We start from the raw sequence: 21,159 nt of genomic DNA on the forward strand, positions 1-21,159 counted from the left end.
TAAGGAGCAAGGTTTTACGAGTTTTGGAGTAAAATTTTTAAATCTATTCACTCTATATTTTCTATTTTTCTCATGGTCCTCCTTCAATTTCAATGTGGAAAGACCTCTTGCTACTCTCCACTGATAAATAGAATGCTTAACACAATTTTGTGGAATCTACCCGTAAAACTTGCCAGTAAATGGTGGCCCATTCCATCTTTGGACACCTGAGACCCTAATATAAACAAACAAAAAAAGATGGCTGGTATTTACTGAGGGTTCACTGTACATCAGATACTATGCAGAGGGTTTTTGCTCAACAATCTTATCAGACAGGTGTTATAATCCCCATTTTACAGATGAGAAAACTGGGGCTCAGAGAGTGTAAACAACACACCCAACTTCAATAATAAGTAGCAGAACAGGGACTCAAGCCCAAGCTGATCGACTCCTGAGCGCCAACCTCCATCCAAGATCCCCTGAAATGTCAGTCTCACAGCCTCTCCCTCCTCCCGGCTAAATCAGAAGATGATCTGACAGTTCTCGTTTTGCTCCTGAGCCTTCAGGTTCAAATAACCACACGTGACCACGGCTTCCAGCCATGGCTCTGTCCTCACTCCTTGTCTCTTTTCAATTCCTACACCTGTCCAAAACAGGCCACCAGGAGCTGCGCAGGTCTCCCTAGGTGGGGTCTCTCCAGCAAAGAGCAGAGGGACTACCCTGCCCTGGATGTAGACATGCAATTTGAGGTCACCTCGGCTCTCTGGCACTGTGCTCACGCTGATGACCTTAGTTACCAGACCCTGTAGTAAACTGGGGGTCATCTGGAACATCCAAAGTCCCTTCTCTTCTCAACACACAGTACTCCTCAGCTATCCCTCTACCACTTGGACTTAGGCAGCTTCATTTGTTCTAATATAATATGTTAGGACGATTTACTCTGCTTGGATTTAATCAAACATTCCAACCTGTTAAAGTTCTTTGCACTCAAACTCTGTCATCCAATGCATTTCATGATTTCTAGAATTCCTATTTATAACCTCATCCACATTACTGACAAAAAGATAAAAGATCAGAGAGGACAGAGATCTGCAGCCCATCACCAGACACTACGCCTAGAATGACCTCAGTCTAAAAGGTGAAGCTTATTGGCCAGACAGTGACTCACCTGCCTGGGCTTTCATTTTGTTGACTTTTCTCCTGACACGATGGGGAGGATTGGGAGCTGGGACATCAAAATGGAAACTGACTTAGTTCCTGTGTTCTGTCCCCTACATCTAACTTAAGCTAGAAGTCATATGGAGAAAACCTTTTTTTTAGAGACTAGATTGGGGATCAGGTGAATGGGGATGGAGCCTTGGCTCTGCCATGAATTGGCTGAGGGCCCTTGAACAAGTCCCTTTACTCTATGGAGCTCTATTTCCTCATCTGTAAAATGGGAAAATCATAGTTGCTTCACATGGTTATTGAAAAGATTAAATGAGATAAGGCATAAAAAGGTCACCTTTGTCACCTGTCACATACTAGACAGCTATAAAGGATTCAGGAGTAGAAAATCAATAGTTGATAATTTGTCCCTAACCTAAGACTCTGAGCCCTACCTACAGGGCAGGGAGGGGGTCTGAGTCACTTCAGCCTCAACCCTGATTTCTGGTATCTCTCTGGCTAAGTTGAGCAGACTTAGAATTAGCCAACAAGGCTTAGACGATGGGTTAGACTGAGGTCCCTGGTTCCTCGATGATGGTATTGTTCTGAGCCCTGGGGTTTTAGCTCCCTGGAAAGAGGAAAGAACAGTGAACATAACTCTTCTGCTTCCAGGATCCCAGGCTCCAGTCCTATGATCCCACTCACAGACTGAGCAGGGAGAGAATGAGTATGGGAAAAAGCTTTGTGAACCTCCCCAAAGACACGAATGATACAACTGTTTTACTTACACAACAGAACACTTTTGCTGCCATATTCTGGTCAAACTGGCCAAGGATGATCCGCACATCATTCCCCTGTGGATGGAAGGACACATCATGAAGGTGAGTAGATGTTCAGCACCCCATAAAGGGTTCAAGGCTGTGGCAGACAACATTCCTGAACCTCTGGCTCTTAGCCAAGAGCTCTGCCTGGGCAGGTGGGCAGGGCAGAACCTCACCCCCAACCCCAGCCCAGCCTGGATTCTCTAGCCGTCTCTAGGGCTGGCTTTCTTGTGGCTCCTGCAGTCAGTCCACCCGGTCTCATGGGCAAGCCCTAGGGCAAGTCTGTACAGGCTGGAGGCTAAAGCTGACTGCTCTCAGGGGCCTTGCGACCTCCCCTGTTCTCCTCCCACCAGGGCAGGCAAACCCTGCAGTCCATGGAGGCATCATCTAACCTTCTTCTTCACTTTACATATAGGAAAACTGAGGCCAGATGAGGAGAAAGGAGCTTCTAAGGCCCCTGGGGAGTTGGTGGCAGAGACAAGACCCCAGCCAACCACACTCTGCTGCCCTGCCACAGTGTTCTAGCCCTTTCTACCTTCTTGATTGTTAATCCCTCAAGAAATTCCTGGAGCCCACAGAGCTTCCCAATTAAGAGGTTTCAGACTCGCTTTGAGCTTTGTTCGCATCTCAGCTCTACCAACAAACCATGGGTGGCCTCTGGTCACTCCTTTTCCATCTCATCCCCAGTTTCCTCATCTGCAAAATGAGGATAATGGTAGTACTTTCCTTACCGGATTTCTGGGAAGACTAAGTGAAATAGTCCTTGTAAAGTGCTTAACACAGTGCCTAGCACATAGTGAGTGTCCACCTTTATTTCTAAGGAAAATCTATTTTTGAAAGCTCTATACATGGGATTACATTCATTATCTCAGTGTGGTTAATACAAATGTGTACAGCGACCCCTGTGACTCATTCATTCATTCAACAGACAATTACTGAGCATCAGCCAGAGGCTCTCCTGGGTCAGGTAAATGGGGTCTTCGTTGCTTTCTGGGGCATTGGGATCCAGCTGGGTCCTGCCCCATGGAGAAGAACAGGCTGAAAGAGAATGGGTGAGGCAGCCACCAGGAGACCAGCCAGGCCCTGGCCCAAACACCTGCTCCCCAACCCAGCCGCTTCCTGCCCTCCACAGTGAGGCCCAGCCTTGCAGGTGGTGCCACCTTCCTGCTGTTCATCCATCCCCTCCAGCAGGCCTCATGGCCCTTTGATGCATAAAGTAGAAAAATATGCTTTTAAAGATCAGTTTTTAGCATCTTTCAAAATTGGAAAGTGCTGACTGAGAGGCCATTTTACTCATCATGTACTTTAGCAAAATAAAGAAGGCCTGGATTCTAAAATCATCTTTCGTTTGCAAGCAAGAATGGAAAGAAGAGGGGAAAAAAAACACTGGCTCTGAAAGGACTTTAAAAGATCGTTAACAGAGCAGTGGAAGGAAGGCAAGCCTTTGTCATCACCACGTCTGCAATGCTATAAAAAGTTCTAAGCTGCTTCCGTTCTGTGGACTTGCTTCCAGGCATGCTCCAAGATCTTTCTGCTTGTTTGTTAAAAATTTTTAGCATTTTTTGCTGCTGACAGTACCCATCCATCCATCCATCCTTTCATCCAGTAAGTATCTATTGATCATCTACTTTGTGCCAAACCGTGTGTTGCTAAACATGGTATGGTAAAAAGAGCTTATTAGATTTTGAAGTCAGAGACCTGGGTTCAAATCACAGCTCCACCTCTGATTAGCTGAAAACTTTGGGTCTTAATCTCCTGGAGCCTCAATTCCTTCATCTCTGAGAAAGGGATAATCCTATCTACCTTGCCCAGTGGTTGTCAATTCATCATAATGAAACTCACCCGGTGGCTTCCATGCTGCTCTCTGCTGGCTCCCTTCCTGCCTGCCTGGCCACTCCTGCTCATACTCCTCATCATCAGCTCCTGACCTTTCTGCCCATCCCTAAATGCTGGTATTCTGTCCTTAGCTCTTTGCTCCCATCACTCTTCCTGGGCCACCTAGTTCATGACCCCAGCCACAACTGTTCTCTGCGTGCTGTGGACTCCAAATCTCTCCCCCCAGCCTCAGGTTTTCTCCAGTTTCCCACCAGACTCTTCCAGTTGGATTCTCTCAGGCACCTCCAGCGCAACATGTCCCAAGCTGAATCCACCAGCTTTCCCAAGACGCCCTTTCCTCCTCCTGTGTTTTCCATTTCTGACAATGTCAGGAACTTGGGAGTCATCTTAGACTCACTCCTCTTCTTCAACCCTCATCCAAGCCATAACCGGAACCTGTTGGTTTTGTCTGCTCACAACTAGCTCCTTAATCAGCCCCAACCCTCCAGCCCCACTTTCCTGAGTTTGGTTACCATCATTTCTTACTCAGTGAACAGCAACAGCCTCCCTGCATCCTTGCCATGAATCCTGCCCCATCCACCCATCACCACAGAGCAGAGGAAGGGTTCATTCCTAGATTCAAGTCTGATTGTGTGAAATCTGTCCATGGCTTCCTGAGGTTTGCAGATCAAACACTGAGCTCCTTAGCACATTCAAGATGTGCTAAAGATAGAGATGGTAAAGATCCTATGCAGTCTTTACCAACTGACTTGTGCTCAATTCTCTATCACATTTCTCATACCCTGCCTTGGCAGTGAGTCCTAAAACAGGACTGCATTCATTCATTCATTCATTCACTCATTCATTTATTTATTCATATTCCCACTTTGCCCCCCACCCATTCCGCAAGTCTATCCCTCCAGAGTGCCCTTCCCTCTCCTCCCACTTACTTTGCCCACACAGCTGCTACTAACCCTTCCTACCTTAGCCCAGGCTCCTCTGTTCTGAGAAACCATCTCTTTGTCCCATCAGGCTTGGTGGCCACTTCTTCCGCTGTAAGCCTGGACCACCCTGTGCTTGCCTCCAACGTGGCTCAAGTCCACTTACTTGTCTGTCTTCCCCACTGAAGTAAGGGTAACTTGACTTATCTGTAAGTCCCCAGCTCCCAGAACACGGCGCTACACATATGTCAACAAATATGTGTTGAATGCACGATGAAGTGAATTAATCCAGTGTGCAGCATCATGCACAATGCCTGGCCTACACTGCTTATTTGGTCACTAGTAGCCATAATCTTCACTGCACTAATATCTGGCCAGCCCCATGGTCTAGACCCTGGGCTCACCACGTCCACTTCTTGAGTAGACTGAGGGACACACATCTTCATAGCTGACCTCCTGACCACCTGCTGACAGTTAAACAACCAGCTCTGCCACTTGTGGACCATTTGGTGTCTTTGTTGCTATGACAACCAAGTTGCAAGGACCACTTGGTTCAGTGCTCCCAGGCTGTTAGATTTGGATGGGGCCCATGGGATCCCCCATCTAGCTAATCTCTTCCCAGAGAGGTACAAGCTCTCCCAGGGCTCCAAAGAACCAAAATGAAAGCCAGAGCTCTCATTTTGGTTCTCCTTGACCATTAGAGGGCCCTGGAGAAAGATCCTATGCACAGCCAGGTCATGCCTGCTGCAGGAAGCTGTGAACACACACTCTGCTTCTAGATGGTGAGAAAGAGGGGGCAAGACGCTGCCAAGTCTGGAAGGAAGGAGGAGCAGCCCGGAATCCAGGGTTGGGGGGAGGCCAAACGGGGGGTGAGGCTGGATTGGGATCTTGGGGGCACCATAGAGCAGTATAAAGAGTTTGAGGTGCTTCTCAAACTAGGGTATGTGCATTCTAGAGCACGAGGAGGTGTCCTGAGGGCAGGAAATGCAGATATACTGGGTTCTCCTTTGAAGTAGCAACTTACTGGAAGATTCAGGGGTTAGGGGAAACGTTTTGGATTTGGGGAATCTTAATAGTTTTTCCACACACGTGCATGCTCTCATGAAAGTTCCAGAATCATGCTTTTCAATGTTGCATAGCTTGTATCTTTTCCTGAAAGTCCAGAGAGTAGAAAGAAGAAATTTGGGAATAGCAGTAGCCCCTGCTTTCATACAAGCCCCCTGCCCCCTGCCTGGGTATGGGCCCATTCTCTTATGCTGAAAGGGCTTGGGGCAGTTTAGGCAGCAGTAGGGAGTAGAGAGGGGCAGCCATAACCATCCCTGAGGATGACTGACAGATCAGAGCTGTGATATTACAAAGGACTGGAAACGTGGCAGAGGGCAGGGTCTGGAAAATCCTGTGCCCTTCCAGGGACTTGGCTCTGCAGGGACTTTCCTGGAGTGAAAGCAGAGGACCTGAGTTGGGGCAAATGAGATGGCCAGGTCTACGGTTGGAGACCATACATGGAGACCTATGTTCACACCCTCAAGAGGCTACTATCACAGGAAAGGGGCAAAAGTGGAAGGAAACAGCGATGGGAATGGGGTAGGAAAATGGGGAGGGGTATTCAGCCCAAACCCCCAACAGTGACAGGATGAGTGAGGGAGAGGCCCACTAAACTCCCCCTGGAGAGGAGTCTAATGTTGCCAAACCCTGGGTAGGTTTCCTTTCCCTTTTCTTGACCCCGTCTCATCCCTCATCTAGAACCACTTTGTCTCTGGGATGCTTAAAGAGAGCTAAACACACACACACACACACACACACACACACACACACACACACACACACACAGGCATGCACACACACTCACGCACGCACATGACACTTAGCAAGGATAACCCAATTCAAAGAACTAGCATGTACCCCCAGTTTGCAAGCAACCCTAACACCATAAAAATAACAACTCTCAAGCCCTTTCTGAGCTGTTGTGCTAAACAGTCCGTCAGGCCCACCCTGGGAGGTGGGCGCTATTATTATGCTCACTTTGGAAAGATTCATGAGCAAAGCAAGGTCCAAAGAATTAAGCAACCTTCCCAGGTGCAGTCCCCTCCTTGGGGCTGGTACACCCGCCCTGGCTGCAGTGAGGGTGGGCTGCTGACAGCTCACTCCCTTCTCTGGAGAACTGCCCTCAGCTAAGGGGAGCTTCCTGGCCATGGGAGCCATGCCATGCCCCACACCCCACAGAGAGCAACCAACAACTGACTCACACTGGTGGAAAACTCCAGCCCCCTTGCTGAAAGTTAGGATCAGCTCTGTGGTGCTGTCTGTGCTCCGGAGACCCCTGTGGGGCCAGGCTAAACTGGTATCCATCCAAGACAGAGCTCCTCCTGCCTCATCCTGCTTCCCTCCCCTTCTCCTAAGAGTACTTCCACAATAAATCACTTTCCCAAGCATCTCAGGCTCTGTTTGTAGGGACTTCAACCTAAGATGCCAGGTCACACAAATAGGAGGTGGCGGCACTGGCCTTGCCCCAGGTGGGTGTGGTCCCAGAGCCTGAGTGCTTGACCCCTCGCTCCTATCTACTGCCTCCCAGTTGAGGAGGCAAACCCCACTGGGTCTGAGCTGCTGGAGCTCAGCACTCAATCTGCAGCAACAGCTAATCGAGAAAAGTCATGCAGATGTTGAAGTGAAAGGATATAAATGGCAAATGCAATCCTGAGCCACTAAAATCGCTGGTGTGCATTTAAAAGTGCAGGACAGCAGAGGTGAGGAAGATTAGGGACCATGCCCTCCAGCCAGCCTTCCTTGCCTCTAGAGCATGGAATCTTGCAAGGAAGGTCAAGCTCAACCCTGAGCCTGAGCCTGACCCTGACCTCTGGGTTGTCTGGAATCTCCTGCCACCCACGCATCTGTCTAGGCCCACTCAATGGCATCCTGGTTTCTCAGAGCTTAGCCTCGCAGACCACCTACTGTGCTGGGCTGCTGAAAATTCAAATGTCACAATGCTATATAAAGAGATGAGAGGCTATAAACCCCTAAGGCAGCTGAGCTGTTAGAGGCTGGCCATGACCTGGGCCAGCAGGCACTGCCTAAGGCTTTGGAAGCCCAGGCCAGTCCTGTGCCCCAACTGTCTGGCTGTAGACCTGGAGTGGGCCCTAGAAGTTTAGCCTACAATGTTCTCCAAAGTCCCTCCTGGCTCTGACAAACTGATACCACACCCAGAATGAGTAGTCCCTTTTATTTAGCTAAAATTTGTCTTACTTAGACCCCACCCCCCACTGGAAATGTCCGTAAAGGCAGAGAAGCAGGAAGCATACGCTTCACTCTCAAGGAAGGGAGCGAAGAGGGAATAGCCCACAGCAGCCCAGTGGAAAGCATGGCATTTCTTTAAAGTTTATTCTTGTATCTTGAAAATTCATGTATATTTAACACTCTAATAATATATCTATGTCGTAAGTTAAAAATAATACCTTTTCGTCTCCATGTCTCTGAGCAAACCTGGCCTGTGAGAAGGATGCATCATGTTTATTCTGCAGCTTTGTATCCCCTTGGGGTGTCTGTATGAACTTCAGTTTCAGGCAGTCAGGATGGACTCCTGGCCTGTGGGGGTGGCAGTTCTCATCAGGTCTCTCCTATCTGGTTGGGAAAAAGGGGGTCAATTGCCTAAGGACTTTTTTTTGGCCAGAGTCAAGAGGGAGAGCACAGTTCCCACTGGGACTTTCCCATGGAGCAAGGGGAGGGCAGTCCTCTCAAAACCTACCTTTGTAGTTGTCTTATGACAGGCAGAATAATAGCCACATCCTGGCTGGGCACAGTGGCTCATGCCTGTAATCCCGGCACATTAGGAGGCCAAGGCAGGAGAATCACTTGAGCTCAGGAGTTCAAGACCAGTCTGGGAAACGTGGAGAAACCCTGTCTCTACAAATATATACATATATATATATAATATATATATAATATATATATAAAATATATATTATATATATTATATATATAATATATATTATATATAATATATATATAAAATATATAATATATAATATATATATAAAATATATATTATATATAATATATATAAAATATATATTATATATAATATATATAAAATATATATAAAATATATATTATATATAATATATATAAAATATATATTATATATAATATATATAATTATACATAAAAGATATATTATATATTGTATATTATATATAAAATATATATGATATAATATAAAATATAATATATATTATATTATATAAAATATAATATATAATATATATATAATTATATATATATATTATATATAATTATAATAATATATAATATATTATATATATATATAAGCTGAGTATGGTGGTGCATGCCTGTAGTCCCAGTTACTTGAGAGGCTGAGGTGGGAGGATTGCTTGAGCCCAGGAAGTTGAGGCTGCAGTGAGCTGTGATTACACCACTACACTCCAGCCTGGGTGACAGAGTGAGACCCTGTCCCCACTCCCCCAGCCCCCCAGAAAAGGCCACATCCTAATCCCCAGAACCTGTGAGTATGTTATGTCACGTGGTAAAGGGAAAATTCACATTGCAGATGAAATTAAGGTTGTTTATCGGCTGATCTTAAAATAAGGAGATTTTCTTGGATGAGCCAGGTGATAATGTATTCACAGGGTCCTTAAATGTATTCACGTATTCACAAGGTCCTTAAACATGGCCGAGGCAGAGACAGTGATACAGTGTGGGAAAGGCTCCACTGACTATGGCTTACTTTGAAGACAGAGGAAGGGGACTGCCAGCTGAGGGATGCAGGTGGCCTCTAGATACTAGAACTAGAGCCTCCAGAAGGAACTTGGCCGCACTGACACCTTGATGTTGGCCTGTCAAGATCCATGTAGGACATCTGGCTTCCAGACAGTAAGATAAATTTGTGTTGCTTGAAGCTGTTCAGATTTGTCACAGCAGCAATGGGAAATGAAGACACCTCCCTCTCTGGAAAGGCATTACCTTAGGCTTATCCTGTCTCCCTCCTCTCTCTGCTGACACTCAGTTGTTGCTGACTAGTCGAGTAGCTTTTCTGGTCAAAGCTGTCCCCTTAATATGAGGCATAAGGATCCCCACTAATATTGTTGGAGAATTGGGCTATTTTTGTGAGTCACTCAAAAAAGAAAGCCAAACATGGCTCTAAATGGCAGAGACATATTTTCTTTTCCTTTTTTAAGAGTAGAAAGCCTGGCTCAATTTAGAGGGTCTTCATGATGTTGCACTGGGGCCCAAATATTGCATCAATATAAAAAATAAAGATGAGAGCTTCTGCTTATCTGTGTCTTTCTGTCATTCCCTAGCACTTTTTTTTTTTAACCACTCCTCCACTTAAGGCAAGTAAGTTGCAAAGCCCGTTCACTCCTGTTTTGTTACCAAGAAGAAATGGGGGGAGACAGGTCATTTAAAAATGTTGGGTATGAGTAACCTTGGAATGTTGAGAGGCTATGCAGGAATCTTTCTGCTGACTGAGGAGTGTGGGTGGACACGAAGCTGGGAGGCATGCCGTGGAGGTTAAGAGCCAGTCTGTAGCTAGACTGCTGAGCTAGAATCTCAGCTCAGTCACTTAATAATAACTGGCCTCAGGCAAGTTATTAAACTTTCCTGAGCTTCAGTTTCTCTACCTATAAAATGGGGATAATAATAGTACCTATCTTCAGAGCAGGTGGTGGCAAACACTTTCTATAAAGGTCCGGATAGTAAATATTTTTGGTCTTATAGGCCGTAGAGTCTCTGTTGCAATTACTCAGTTCTGCCGCTGTAGCACAAAAGCAGCCAAAGACGTTGTGGTAAACGAATGTGTTCCTATAAAACTTTATTTACAAACACAGAGAGTAGGCCGGATTTGGCCCATGAGCTGTAATTTGCTGACTGCTATTGTAGAGTTATTGTGGGGATGAAGTGAATTCATGAATCTGTGGGCACAAAGGGAGTGCTTAAAAGTGTCCTCCTTTGATGTTAAAGCAGAAGCGTTGGATGAGGTCAGAAGAAGAGGCTGTGATAAGATGGAGAGAGAGAAGAGCCCTCTGGAAAGAGGTGGCTGCTGGCACAGCGCTGATGCAGGCAAGCAAGGCTCCTGTCTCCTCTGGTAAATTCACCTGCAATAGGGAAGCTCTGTGGGCCCAGAGACTCTAAATGAATTGCTCACAATCTCTCAGCTTTGCTTACTGTGTCAAAGTGTGGATTTTAGAAAGTCCTTTGTTATTATTTTAAGATATTCATTAAAAGATAGAGAGTTCCATGGCTTCTTTCCCTGAAATTCCCTGATTTTATTATTTAGTATTTTATTATTTAGTCTTTTCTCTATTCCAGCATCTCTCAAGTTTCGAACATAATATCAACTACTGATTTTTCAGCCCCCGAGAGAGCCCAACAGTCTGCATACGGCGACCATCACACAATTGGGATGGCCCAGTGCCCTCTCTACAGAGGAAGACACCAAGGCGGGGACGGAGTCCAACCCCGGGTCCACTTGATTCAAAAGCCCCTGTTATGCTTGGCACAGGTGGCTCACACCTGTAATCCAGCACTTTGGGAGGTCAAGGCGGACAGATCACCTAAGGTCAGGAGTTTGAGACCAGCCTGGCCAACATGGTAAAACACCATCTCTACTAAAAATACAAAAATTAGCCAGGCCTGGTGGAGGGCGCCTGTAATCCCAGCTACTCAGGAGGCTGAGGCAGGAGAATCACTTGAACCCGGGAAGTGGAGGTTGCAGTGAACCGAGATCGCGCCACCGCACTCCAGCCTGGGTGACAAAGCAACACACACATACACAAAGCCCCTGTTCTGAGTTTCTGTCTGGGATGACAAAAAAGTTCTGGAAGTGGATAATGGGATGGTTGTACAACACTGTGAATGTACTTAATGCCACTGAATCGAACACTTAAAAATGGTTAAAATGGTAAATTTTATGTCGCATATATTTTACTACAATAAAAAAAGGGTCACAACTAGAACAGCATTCCCTATACTTTCTTAGTTCTGACAAAAAAAAGGAAAAAAGAATGCTGGTGATTTCTGTAAAAGTAGGGCATAGGGTTCCTGATGGTGGGGGCAGGGGGCTGTGAATAGAAGGGACTTTTGGGGTATCTGACAAAGTTCTCTGACCTGTGTGCTGTTTGCCTTATGATTCATTTAGACATTCATTTGATTTCTGTGGCTTTCAAATTGTTGTTTGATTTTACAATAAAAGATTTTCTTTAAAAGTTCCTGCTCTTTCCACAAAAATATTTGGTCTCCAGAGCACCCGGATTGAACTGAGGCAACTGCCCCTCCCATGTCAATTCCAGACATAAGGGTCTGTGGATGCCCCATGGTTGAAATAATGTACCACCAATTCCTCCAAAAAATGGAAATATGAATACAGGGCAGAAGGCCACTTTGGGGAAGGTTCATGAAGCAACTGAAATGTCCAGAAAGGGAAATCTGACACCTGGAACTCTCCCTATGAGTGCCCAGGACGTGGTCTCTATGCAGAGCGGCTTCCCAGTCCCACCTGGAAACAGCTAAACCTTAGCCACCCCCTGTTCAGAACAGGCTTGGAATGAGCTTAAAGGGCCTCGTGACTTCATCACACAGAAATGGTTTTATTTCCTGACTTTCTTGATACAAATTTTGATACACATCTGCTAAATCAGCCTTATTAATTTCATTATTCCGTTCCTCTGTGCTCTTGCCTTTTTTTTTGCCTGGGTGAACTGTCCAAGAATGAGAGAGAGAGATGTTATGCGTCCCAATGCTATTGTGTTTCTGTCAATTTCCGTCTCTATTTTTAACAGGCTTTTCTTTCTTTATTTCAGTGAGATGTAATTTAAAGCAATAATAGTCCATGAGCGTGTTATTCTCAAGGTGGATTGAAGCCTTATCTATAGAAAAGGACTCTCCTTAATCCTGTTTGACACCTGTACCTTGAACACGCTTTGGTCTGATATGAATACTGGGATTCTTGCTGTAGATTGATTTGCTTGGTAGACCTTTGCTCAACATTTTACCTTCAACCTTTCAGTGTCATTTTGTTTATCTGATGTAAATAGCTAGCGTTCATTTTTTGAAACACAATCTGAAAGTCTTTTCCTTTTGATAATGAGTTTGGCCTATTTGAACTTCTGGTCAGAATCATTATATGTGGTCTGCACTGATCTGTTTTGTGCTTTCTGGTTTACATGTTTGCTTTCTGTTTTGAAACATGGATGAGATTTCCTTTGTTTTATTTTTGTGTTTCTGCAGCTTCAGGTTCTGTTTGCATTATGGTATATTTACCACTGAGTCATTCAGAGCATTCTTTAGCTTACATCTACCTAATTATGAAACTCATGAGCAAAATGGTCTCTTTTGAGTCCCTCTCCTAGTTAACACCAGGAGTTAAGCACCCTTTTTAAAAAAATTCATCTCTTCTTAGGCCTGTGAAGGTAATTGGGATTTTTATATCTCAATTATGCCTATTGCCATATCTATTTTTGCATTATGTGTAAAATTATATGTAATTTTTGCATCTGCATATACTTTTATAACAATTATTTAGACTTCGCTTTCCTTCCATGGGTTCCAAAGATCCCTGCTTAGCCGTTTCTATGATGACCTCATGTGTAAATTATGCCATTGCTCTTGGCTGGTTGACATCAGACTTCAGGATTAGCTTCAAGAAGGGGACCTGGCTGGAACATCCTGTGAGCCCCATACAGTGCAGAATGTCTCCCAGTTGTTCCACTGTCTCTGGGATTTAATGCTTCAGAGGAGTCGGAGAGTGGCCTGGTTTTTGCATCTCTATGGGAAGTTTGTTTTTTTCCTGGCCTAGATATTTGTAAGATTTTCTCCACTAAGTATGTCAAAATTTTGGCAAAACCTGTGTAAGTATGACTCTCTTTTCACCAGTTCTGCTAGAATGCAGAAGCTGGCTAGTTTGCTCATGTAGTCTGTACATTTCCATATGAAATTGTTGTAGTTCAAAAACTGTAGAATAATGGAAATTTTGTATGGCCCAATCTATAGTACTAGGTCTGTCTTGAGCCCACTTAAGTTTGTTTCCTAGTTAAAAAAAAAAAAAATTATTATTTGAAAACAGAAAAATTGTGGAGACTATATATAGAGTTCTCATACAACCCCTCATCCAGTTTTCCCTATTATTGCTTTATACTAGTATTTTGTGCATTTGTCACAATGAATAAATATTGATGTTATTATTAGCTAACACCCATTCTTTAATCAGATTTCCTTAGTCTTTTTCTCAAACATCCTTTTTCTATTCCTGGATCCCATCTAGAATATATCACATTATATTTAATTGTCATGCCTCCTTCAGCTCCTTTTGGCTCAGGCTTTCTTTATTTTTGATGAACTAGACAGTTTGGGGGAGTATTGGTCAGGTATTTTGTGGGATGGCCTTCAACTGTAATTTGTCTGATGTTTTTCTCATGGTTAGACTGGGGTTATGGGATTTGGGGAAGAAGACCACAGAGGTAAAGTTATTTCCATCACATCACGTCAAGGGAGCTTTCAATGTGACTTATCACTGCTGATGTTGACCTCGATTGCCTGGCTAAGGGAACGTTTGTCAGGTTTCTCAACTGTCAAGTTATTCTTTTTTATCCCCCCTCTTTTCCTACTGTACCCTTTGGAAGGAAGTAACTTAAGAAGTGTGTAGTTATGACCTACCTCTTTGGAGTGTGAAGTATCTATGTAAGTTATTTTGAATTCTTCTGTGTAGTAGATTTGCCTATGTTCTCCCATTTATTAGTCAATCATTTACATAATAGTAAACCTGTGGAGATTTATTTAATACTTTGGGTTATATTCTAATACTACTTTAATTTTTTGTGTTCAAATTGTTCCAGCTTTGGCCATTGGGAGCTCATTCAACTGGCAACTGTACTTCCATGATACAGCCCCACCAGTATGTGTGTTATTCCTTACCTTCTGGTATTACAAAATACTCCAGAATCATCTTGTCTATTTCCTGCCCCATAGAACCAGCCATTTGTCTAAGGAGGCCTGGTTCCTTTTACTGGAGAATGGTGTTAGGAACCAAAATCTGGGTGTTAGGCGTGCTCATTGCTACTGCTTCTACTGTTTTGGATTTTGGTTCTGTTTCTTTTGTCCTGGTTTTCCCTTAGGAAAACTCCCTTCTGCAGTATCCACAACTGTTATCCTTTATCTCACTGGATTGATCTATTTGGCGATTTCTTCTGAATTCTGGGAAAGCATCTCAAGTTTGCCCTCCACCTTATTGATTTTTATTTTTCTTGGCTTTAATTCTGCTCTCTACTACCTCCAATGCAGACTCCAGTTCTACTATTTGATATCTGGTTTTCTTGCCTGTCCTCTGTACCTCCTTCTCCATCTTATCCCACAATAAATCAGAAACTTGCTTTTCCTCTGAGTTTTCCAAAAGTAACTACCTTCCCATTGTTCCTGAGTATTATGTCCTTGTAGCCTCTATTGCGCTTTGTCCAGACTTGGTATTTCTTTCACACACACTCAACAAATTGTTGAGCAAAGTAGGTTGGGTTTTAGGTGACGGGAAACAGAAGAGTGACCAAGACAGACAGAAATTTCTGCTTCCTGGAGCTTACATTCTAATGGGAGGAGACAGATGATAAAATACCAGGTAAAATGAATAGAAGGCCAGATATTGTTAGAGGTTGAATTGTGTCTCCCCAAAAAATACATTGAAGTCATAACCCCTAGTACCTCAGAATGTGACCTGATTTGAGAGCAGGGTCATTGCAGATGTAACTAGTTAGGTCAAGGTCATACTAGAATAGGGGAGGCTCTTATCTAACATGACCAGTGTCCTAAAAAGACAATATAAAGAGAAGAGAGGACATGCCATGTGTGGCAGAGATTGGTGTGATGCAGTGGTGAGCCACAAACTGCCAAGGATTACCAGTGACACCAGCAGCCAAGAGAAAGGCAAGGAAGAGTCCTAAGCCTTCGAGAGAGCACATTCTGTTGTTATAAACCACCTAGTTTGTGGTACTTTGTTGCAGCAGTCCCAGGAAATGAAAATAGATATCAATCAGTGAAATGGAGGAGAAAATTAGCAGAAAGGGACAAGTGGGAGTTGGAGGAACAGGGATTTCAATTTTTAAATAAAGTGTTCAGGGAAAGCCTCTGGGAGAAGGGGATGACTGGACAAAGACTGCAAGAGGTACAAGAAGGAGCTGTGCAGGTGTCTGGGTGAGGGGAGCCTTTGCCAACAGATGAGGACTCTGTCATTAGTGCTGCTCTCCTGGCTTATGTGATACTGGAATCCTTTCTCAGAAGTACATGCAGAGCAGTGGAGAAAGCTGGGCCATGACATTGCCCAGACCTGGGTTTGAATCCCAACCCACCATTTTTCAGCTGGGTGTCTTGGGGTAGTTGCTAACCTCTTTGAGTCTCGAGTCCACATCTGTGAAACAGGGACACAAAAATTCCCTCCACCTGAGGGCTTTGGGGAGGATGAATTGAGCAAATAAAGGTGAAGGGCTCTGCACAGGGCCTGGCTTGTGGTCAATGTGCTGGAAAGGTGGCTATTTCGGCTGTTATTTTCATTATGGTTAATGTCGGTGCTACTTCTGTTGGAGTTGGTTGGTTGATGGGCAGAGAGCCCAGTTCCATCTCCAGTTTCTTGCTGACTTTCAACTAGTACCTCTGCTCTGCACACAGAGGTTCTTTAAACATTAAAGTCCATAGATGCTGGGCCTCTGGAGCTCAGGGAGCTATTTCAAGTGCCCACCATGGGGAGATGCCTCTGCGTGTGGCAGGAGAATGTCAGCGCAGCTGCAGGCCCTCCCCTCGTCTCCCAACCCTACCCCAGATGCTTCCTGCAGAGCAGCCACCCCATCCCTGAATCCTCCAGGCCCCACACAGCCTGTGACACTGCAGGGGGGAGACCTGGCTCCAGCCACCTGGGCTGTCAAGCAGGCCTTTCCCTGACTACTGTGTCCTCATCTGCAGAGGCTCCCAAGGCTGAAATGTGACCCGCAGGCTCTGTATCTGCTCTGGAGGAGGTGGTAGACAACTGATATGTTGCTTCCCTTGCTCTCCTTCTCTGGGCTTTGGGCTCCCTATCTGTGAACTAGAGGATTTAGAAGGCAACTGCTCTAAGCTGCTACCTGCTCTGACTGGTGTAACCTGGGACCCACACAAGACAGAAGGGACATATCTGCAGCTGGCATCTGGGGTCTCCATGCTAATGACTTTAAGTGAGGGCCTGAAGGAATGGAGGAGAGGGAAAGAGGAATTTGATAGCTCTGATGACACTGGCATCTGCTTACAAACCTCCAGGAAGACCCCCGGATAAAATATCAAACTTCTAAGCTTGGCATTCAAGGCTCCTGGGAACTGACTTCTGTTTCAGCCTCCCTTCTACCTCACTCCAGGTACTTCTGCCTCTGTGGAATTCCTGCTGATCCTAAGCCATGATGAGCATGCCTACTCTACCATCTGATCTTCCCTCCTACCATGCCAGGCTCCTGTAGGAGGGGATCCCTCTCTTCCTCCACCACTAAATGTTGTCTCTTTTTGGAGTCTTGTCTGAGCACTCTCCCCAGGTGAGATGAGTCACTTCCTCCCTTTGTTCCCAGGCCCCTTTGTTCCTGTTTCCCCTGAGAGGTCTCTGTCTTCTTCACTGCACTGGGAGCAACCTAAGGACAAGGTCGAGGCCGATGATGTCTATAAGCCCAAGAGAGGGTCTGGTGCATAAAAGCTGTTTGAGAGAGTTTGCAGAATGAATGGACAAGTGAAAATTAGAGACTGACTTACAACTGGGGAAACTTCTAGTTGACCCTTTCTGTTCCTAAAGTGAGTATCACCGGATAGTGGTCAGGGGCCTGGGCTTTCAGTTGCAACAAGAAGACTTCTTTGCTGTGGGCTTTCTGCAAGACAGTTCCTCTCTCTGTGACTCTTCAAAACAGACATGACAATCATGTGTGCCCTGCTTGCCCCTGAGGCTGCGTTGAGAGATATAAAACCATCAGGAAAGTGCTCAGTGACTGTGCACCTGCAGCCAGCACCTCTGGCCAGTGTTGGACAGCAAGGAAGGGAAAGCCAAGGGAAGCCAATTCCTGGGAGCTTCTCCTGTCTGGGATGCCAAGGTGGAAATGAACTTGAGACCCAGACCAAACTTGAGGCTCTTTCATAGTTAGGTAATTTGGGCACCCAGGGCATTAAGATGAGTCTGCCATTCACCCTGTGGCTAGCCACACCTACCTTCAGCTTTTTGACACTGGTACAGGGATCATTGGAGAAGCTCTCGGTGTCTGAAATCTCAATGTCCTCGCCATACAGAACTCCAGTCAGGTCATTCCGCACCTGTCAGCAAAGAGAAAGCAGAGGGTGGGTGTGCTGGGGACCACAGGAAGGGCCAGTTCAGAGGGGTCACCCTGGGGAAGTCAAATGGGCAAAGCGATTTTCTCTACCGACAATGCAAAGTGAGTGGTTTTCTTTTACATTATTAACTAGAGCACCCCATGAAAACTGGAGGATCCCCCAGTCCCACCCTGCAACTGACACATGGATACAAGGAGGCCAGACAGGGAAGAGACTTTCTAAGATTGCCCAGGGAGTTCCTGCAAGAGTCAAGATTAGCACCTTTGCTGGTGTTTCTCTACCACATCACACTGTCTCCAAATCAGGCTATTCAGTTATGTCTTTGTTAATATTTTGCATTATTTATTTGCAACATTATTTCACTTTTATGGTGAGGAAATAGCTAAGATATTCAAAGACAATACAGAGTAGAGGAAAGAGGAAAGAAGTATGGAACCTGCCTATGATGTTAAACGTAACTATGTGTCTACTCACACACAGAATGAGGAATATCTATGGATGTGAAAAGCAAAGGGCTGCAAACTCCAGTGTTACCAGGACCAGGCAGTGTGTGAACTAGCTTGTGTGGAAGGATATTACAGAATGATAGGGCTGGGCGTGGGCTCACACCTGTAATCCCAGCACTTTGGGAGGCCAAGACAGGGGGCTCGCTTGAGCCCAGGAGTTCAAGACTGCAGTGACCCATGATCACACCACTGTACTCCAGCCTGGGTGACAGAACAAGACCTTGTTTCGACAGAACAAAACAAAACAAAAGACAGCAACAGTTGGTTGCTGAGTTAGAACGTGGGTCAAGGGTTACCAGACCTTCTGATTTTTGGGGGGAGAAATTAGAAATTCAGACTTTTAAAATATAAAATCCCCTAATTTTTAAATGTTGATACTATTTTGAATTAAAAAAAAAAAGAAAGTAAGGATCAAACCAAATAAACTTAAAGTCTGTATCTGGCCTGTGGCCATTGCTGTGCACCCTCTGACATATAGTGATGGACACTGGACTTTGTGTTTTAGTAGCAAGAACTAGGTTGGGGTTAGGGGATCCGGCTTCCAGGTCCTGCTCTATCACTGACTTGCTTGTGACTTCAACCTCTCGTGTGATTCTCCCCTTCTCTGGGCCTCAGTTTCTTCCTCTTTAGAAGATGCTTAAAGCACTTCTTGTTCACACCCATTAGCATGGCTATTACCAAAAAGCAAAACCACAAGTGTTGGTGAAGATATAGAGAAACTGGAACCCTTGTGTATTGGTGGTGGAAATGTAAAATGCTGCCGCTGCTGTGGAAAACAGTATGGCAGCCCCTCAAAAAAATAAATGTAGAATTACCACATGATCCAGCAATTCCACTTCTGGGCACATACCCAAAAGAATTGAAAGCAGGGACTTGACAGACATTTTACACCCATGTTCATAAGAGCATTTGCTCACCGCAGCTAAAAGGTAGAAGCAGCCCAAACGTTCACTGCTCGATGAATGGATAACTGAATTGTGGTGTATACAGACAGTGAAATATTATTCAGCCTTCAAAAGGAATAAAATTCTGACACATGCTACAATATGGATGAGCCTTGAAGACATCATGCTATGTGAAATAAGGCAGACACAAAAGGACAAATATTGTATGACTCTATTCATATGAGATACTCAGGTTAGTCACATTTATAGAGACAGAGAGTAGAGTGGTGGTTACCAGCAGCTGAGGGGAGAAGGGGATGGGGAGTGATTTTTTAATGGGCAGAGTTTCAGTGTGGAATGAAAACAAAAGTTCTGCAGATGCAGTAATGATAGCTGCACAAACATGGGAATATACTTACTGCTACTGAACTGTACCCTTATAAATGGTTAAAATGATAAATTTTCTGTTATGTATATTGTACCACAATAAAAAAGAACTTCTTATTTCAACACTTGGTGGATCGTTATAATGTATACATCAGAGCATTTTGAATAATCTAGCCCTAAATGTCACAGGATGGCCACCACCAAGGAAGGGAGACAAAAGAGACTGTGATGGGAGCTGCCATCTTTTATTTCTTTGAGAGAAATATGAAGCAAATGGAGCAAATGTGAACATGTAATCATTCTGGCTAGCAAGTCCATGGGTGTTTATTTTATTCTGAATGCTTGAAATGCCTTGTGATCAATGTTTTGTAGAAAAGAAAGACGCTGTCACAGTCAGGGTGATCCTTGGCCATCCTTCGTTTTTACCTCAATTTGATGGAAGATTGGTAACCAGTCAACAGGGGGAAAAGTTAACTTTTCCATTAGAGTTTATTTCTGCTGTCTCAAATCCTTTTGGATACAGGTGGGTCCCACGATGAGTTTTGAGCAGCATGAAGGTGTTGTGCAACAACAGTCATTATTAAACAGGGAAAACATGCACATGTGGCCCTCCTGGGAGGAGCTCAATGCGTGAGCTCCTGGAAAAGCACAGTCAAGCCTTGGCTCTCCACTTGCATGGCATCCACATTCCAAGAAACCACCCAGACTCTCAAGTCTCAGTTTTTACACCTATAAGATGGGGGCAATACAGCAAGTAGCTCATGGGGTTGACTCAAGGCTCAGCAAAAACACTGAAGACGTGGAATGGCTTTGTAAACTCTAAAGTTCTACACACCACTTAGAAGTTGGAGTGATCATTCCCAGGCAAATGGCAAGGCATCAAGGCAGCAGTAGCTTGGGTATCCACATGTGTGTATTAATGTGTGCATGAAAGCTATATATAAACACAGCAGAATAAAATATTTTATAGGTGGTCAGAACTCAAAACGAATAGACAAAACACACCCTAGAGGTCATCTCATCCCTCCCCTTATTTCATAGATGAGGAAACTGAAGTGTGATTCCCAGTCCTGGCTGGCTCTTCTGGATTCTGCCAGATGTGGACAGTTTTGGAGGCCCGATGAACCAGAACAGGCCAGAACAGATGGTCAGTGAGGTCAGCCACTCACTGCCCATAATCTCAGCACCAAGGAGTCTGTGCTCACCTCAAGTATTTATCCTAATGGACTTTCTGGGGAAAGCAAATGGAGGCAATCAGTAATATTATAAATGGCATTTTAAAGTAACAAAAGCATGGAAAAGAAATAATGTAATAGATCTTCCTCACAAGGGAAAACAATTTACATGCTCCTTAAGC

General features: G+C 44.8%; 1 protein-coding gene across 2 annotated transcripts in view; it reads right to left on the reverse strand.

The window, feature by feature from the left end:
- Positions 1 to 21,159, reverse strand: part of GABBR2 (gamma-aminobutyric acid type B receptor subunit 2) — a 415,862-nt gene that overhangs the window by 185,301 nt on the left and 209,402 nt on the right. For both annotated transcript variants that reach the window (XM_054502144.2, XM_054502145.1), the window contains 2 exons: positions 17,906 to 18,007; positions 1,914 to 1,979 (listed from right to left, as the gene is read on the reverse strand). In XM_054502144.2, the coding sequence (XP_054358119.1) occupies positions 1,914 to 1,979; positions 17,906 to 18,007 (168 nt within the window). The remainder of the gene's footprint in view (positions 1 to 1,913; positions 1,980 to 17,905; positions 18,008 to 21,159) is intronic.

Source organism: Pongo pygmaeus, chromosome 13 (assembly GCF_028885625.2).
Source record: "Pongo pygmaeus isolate AG05252 chromosome 13, NHGRI_mPonPyg2-v2.0_pri, whole genome shotgun sequence".
Taxonomy (NCBI): Eukaryota; Metazoa; Chordata; class Mammalia; order Primates; family Hominidae; genus Pongo; species Pongo pygmaeus.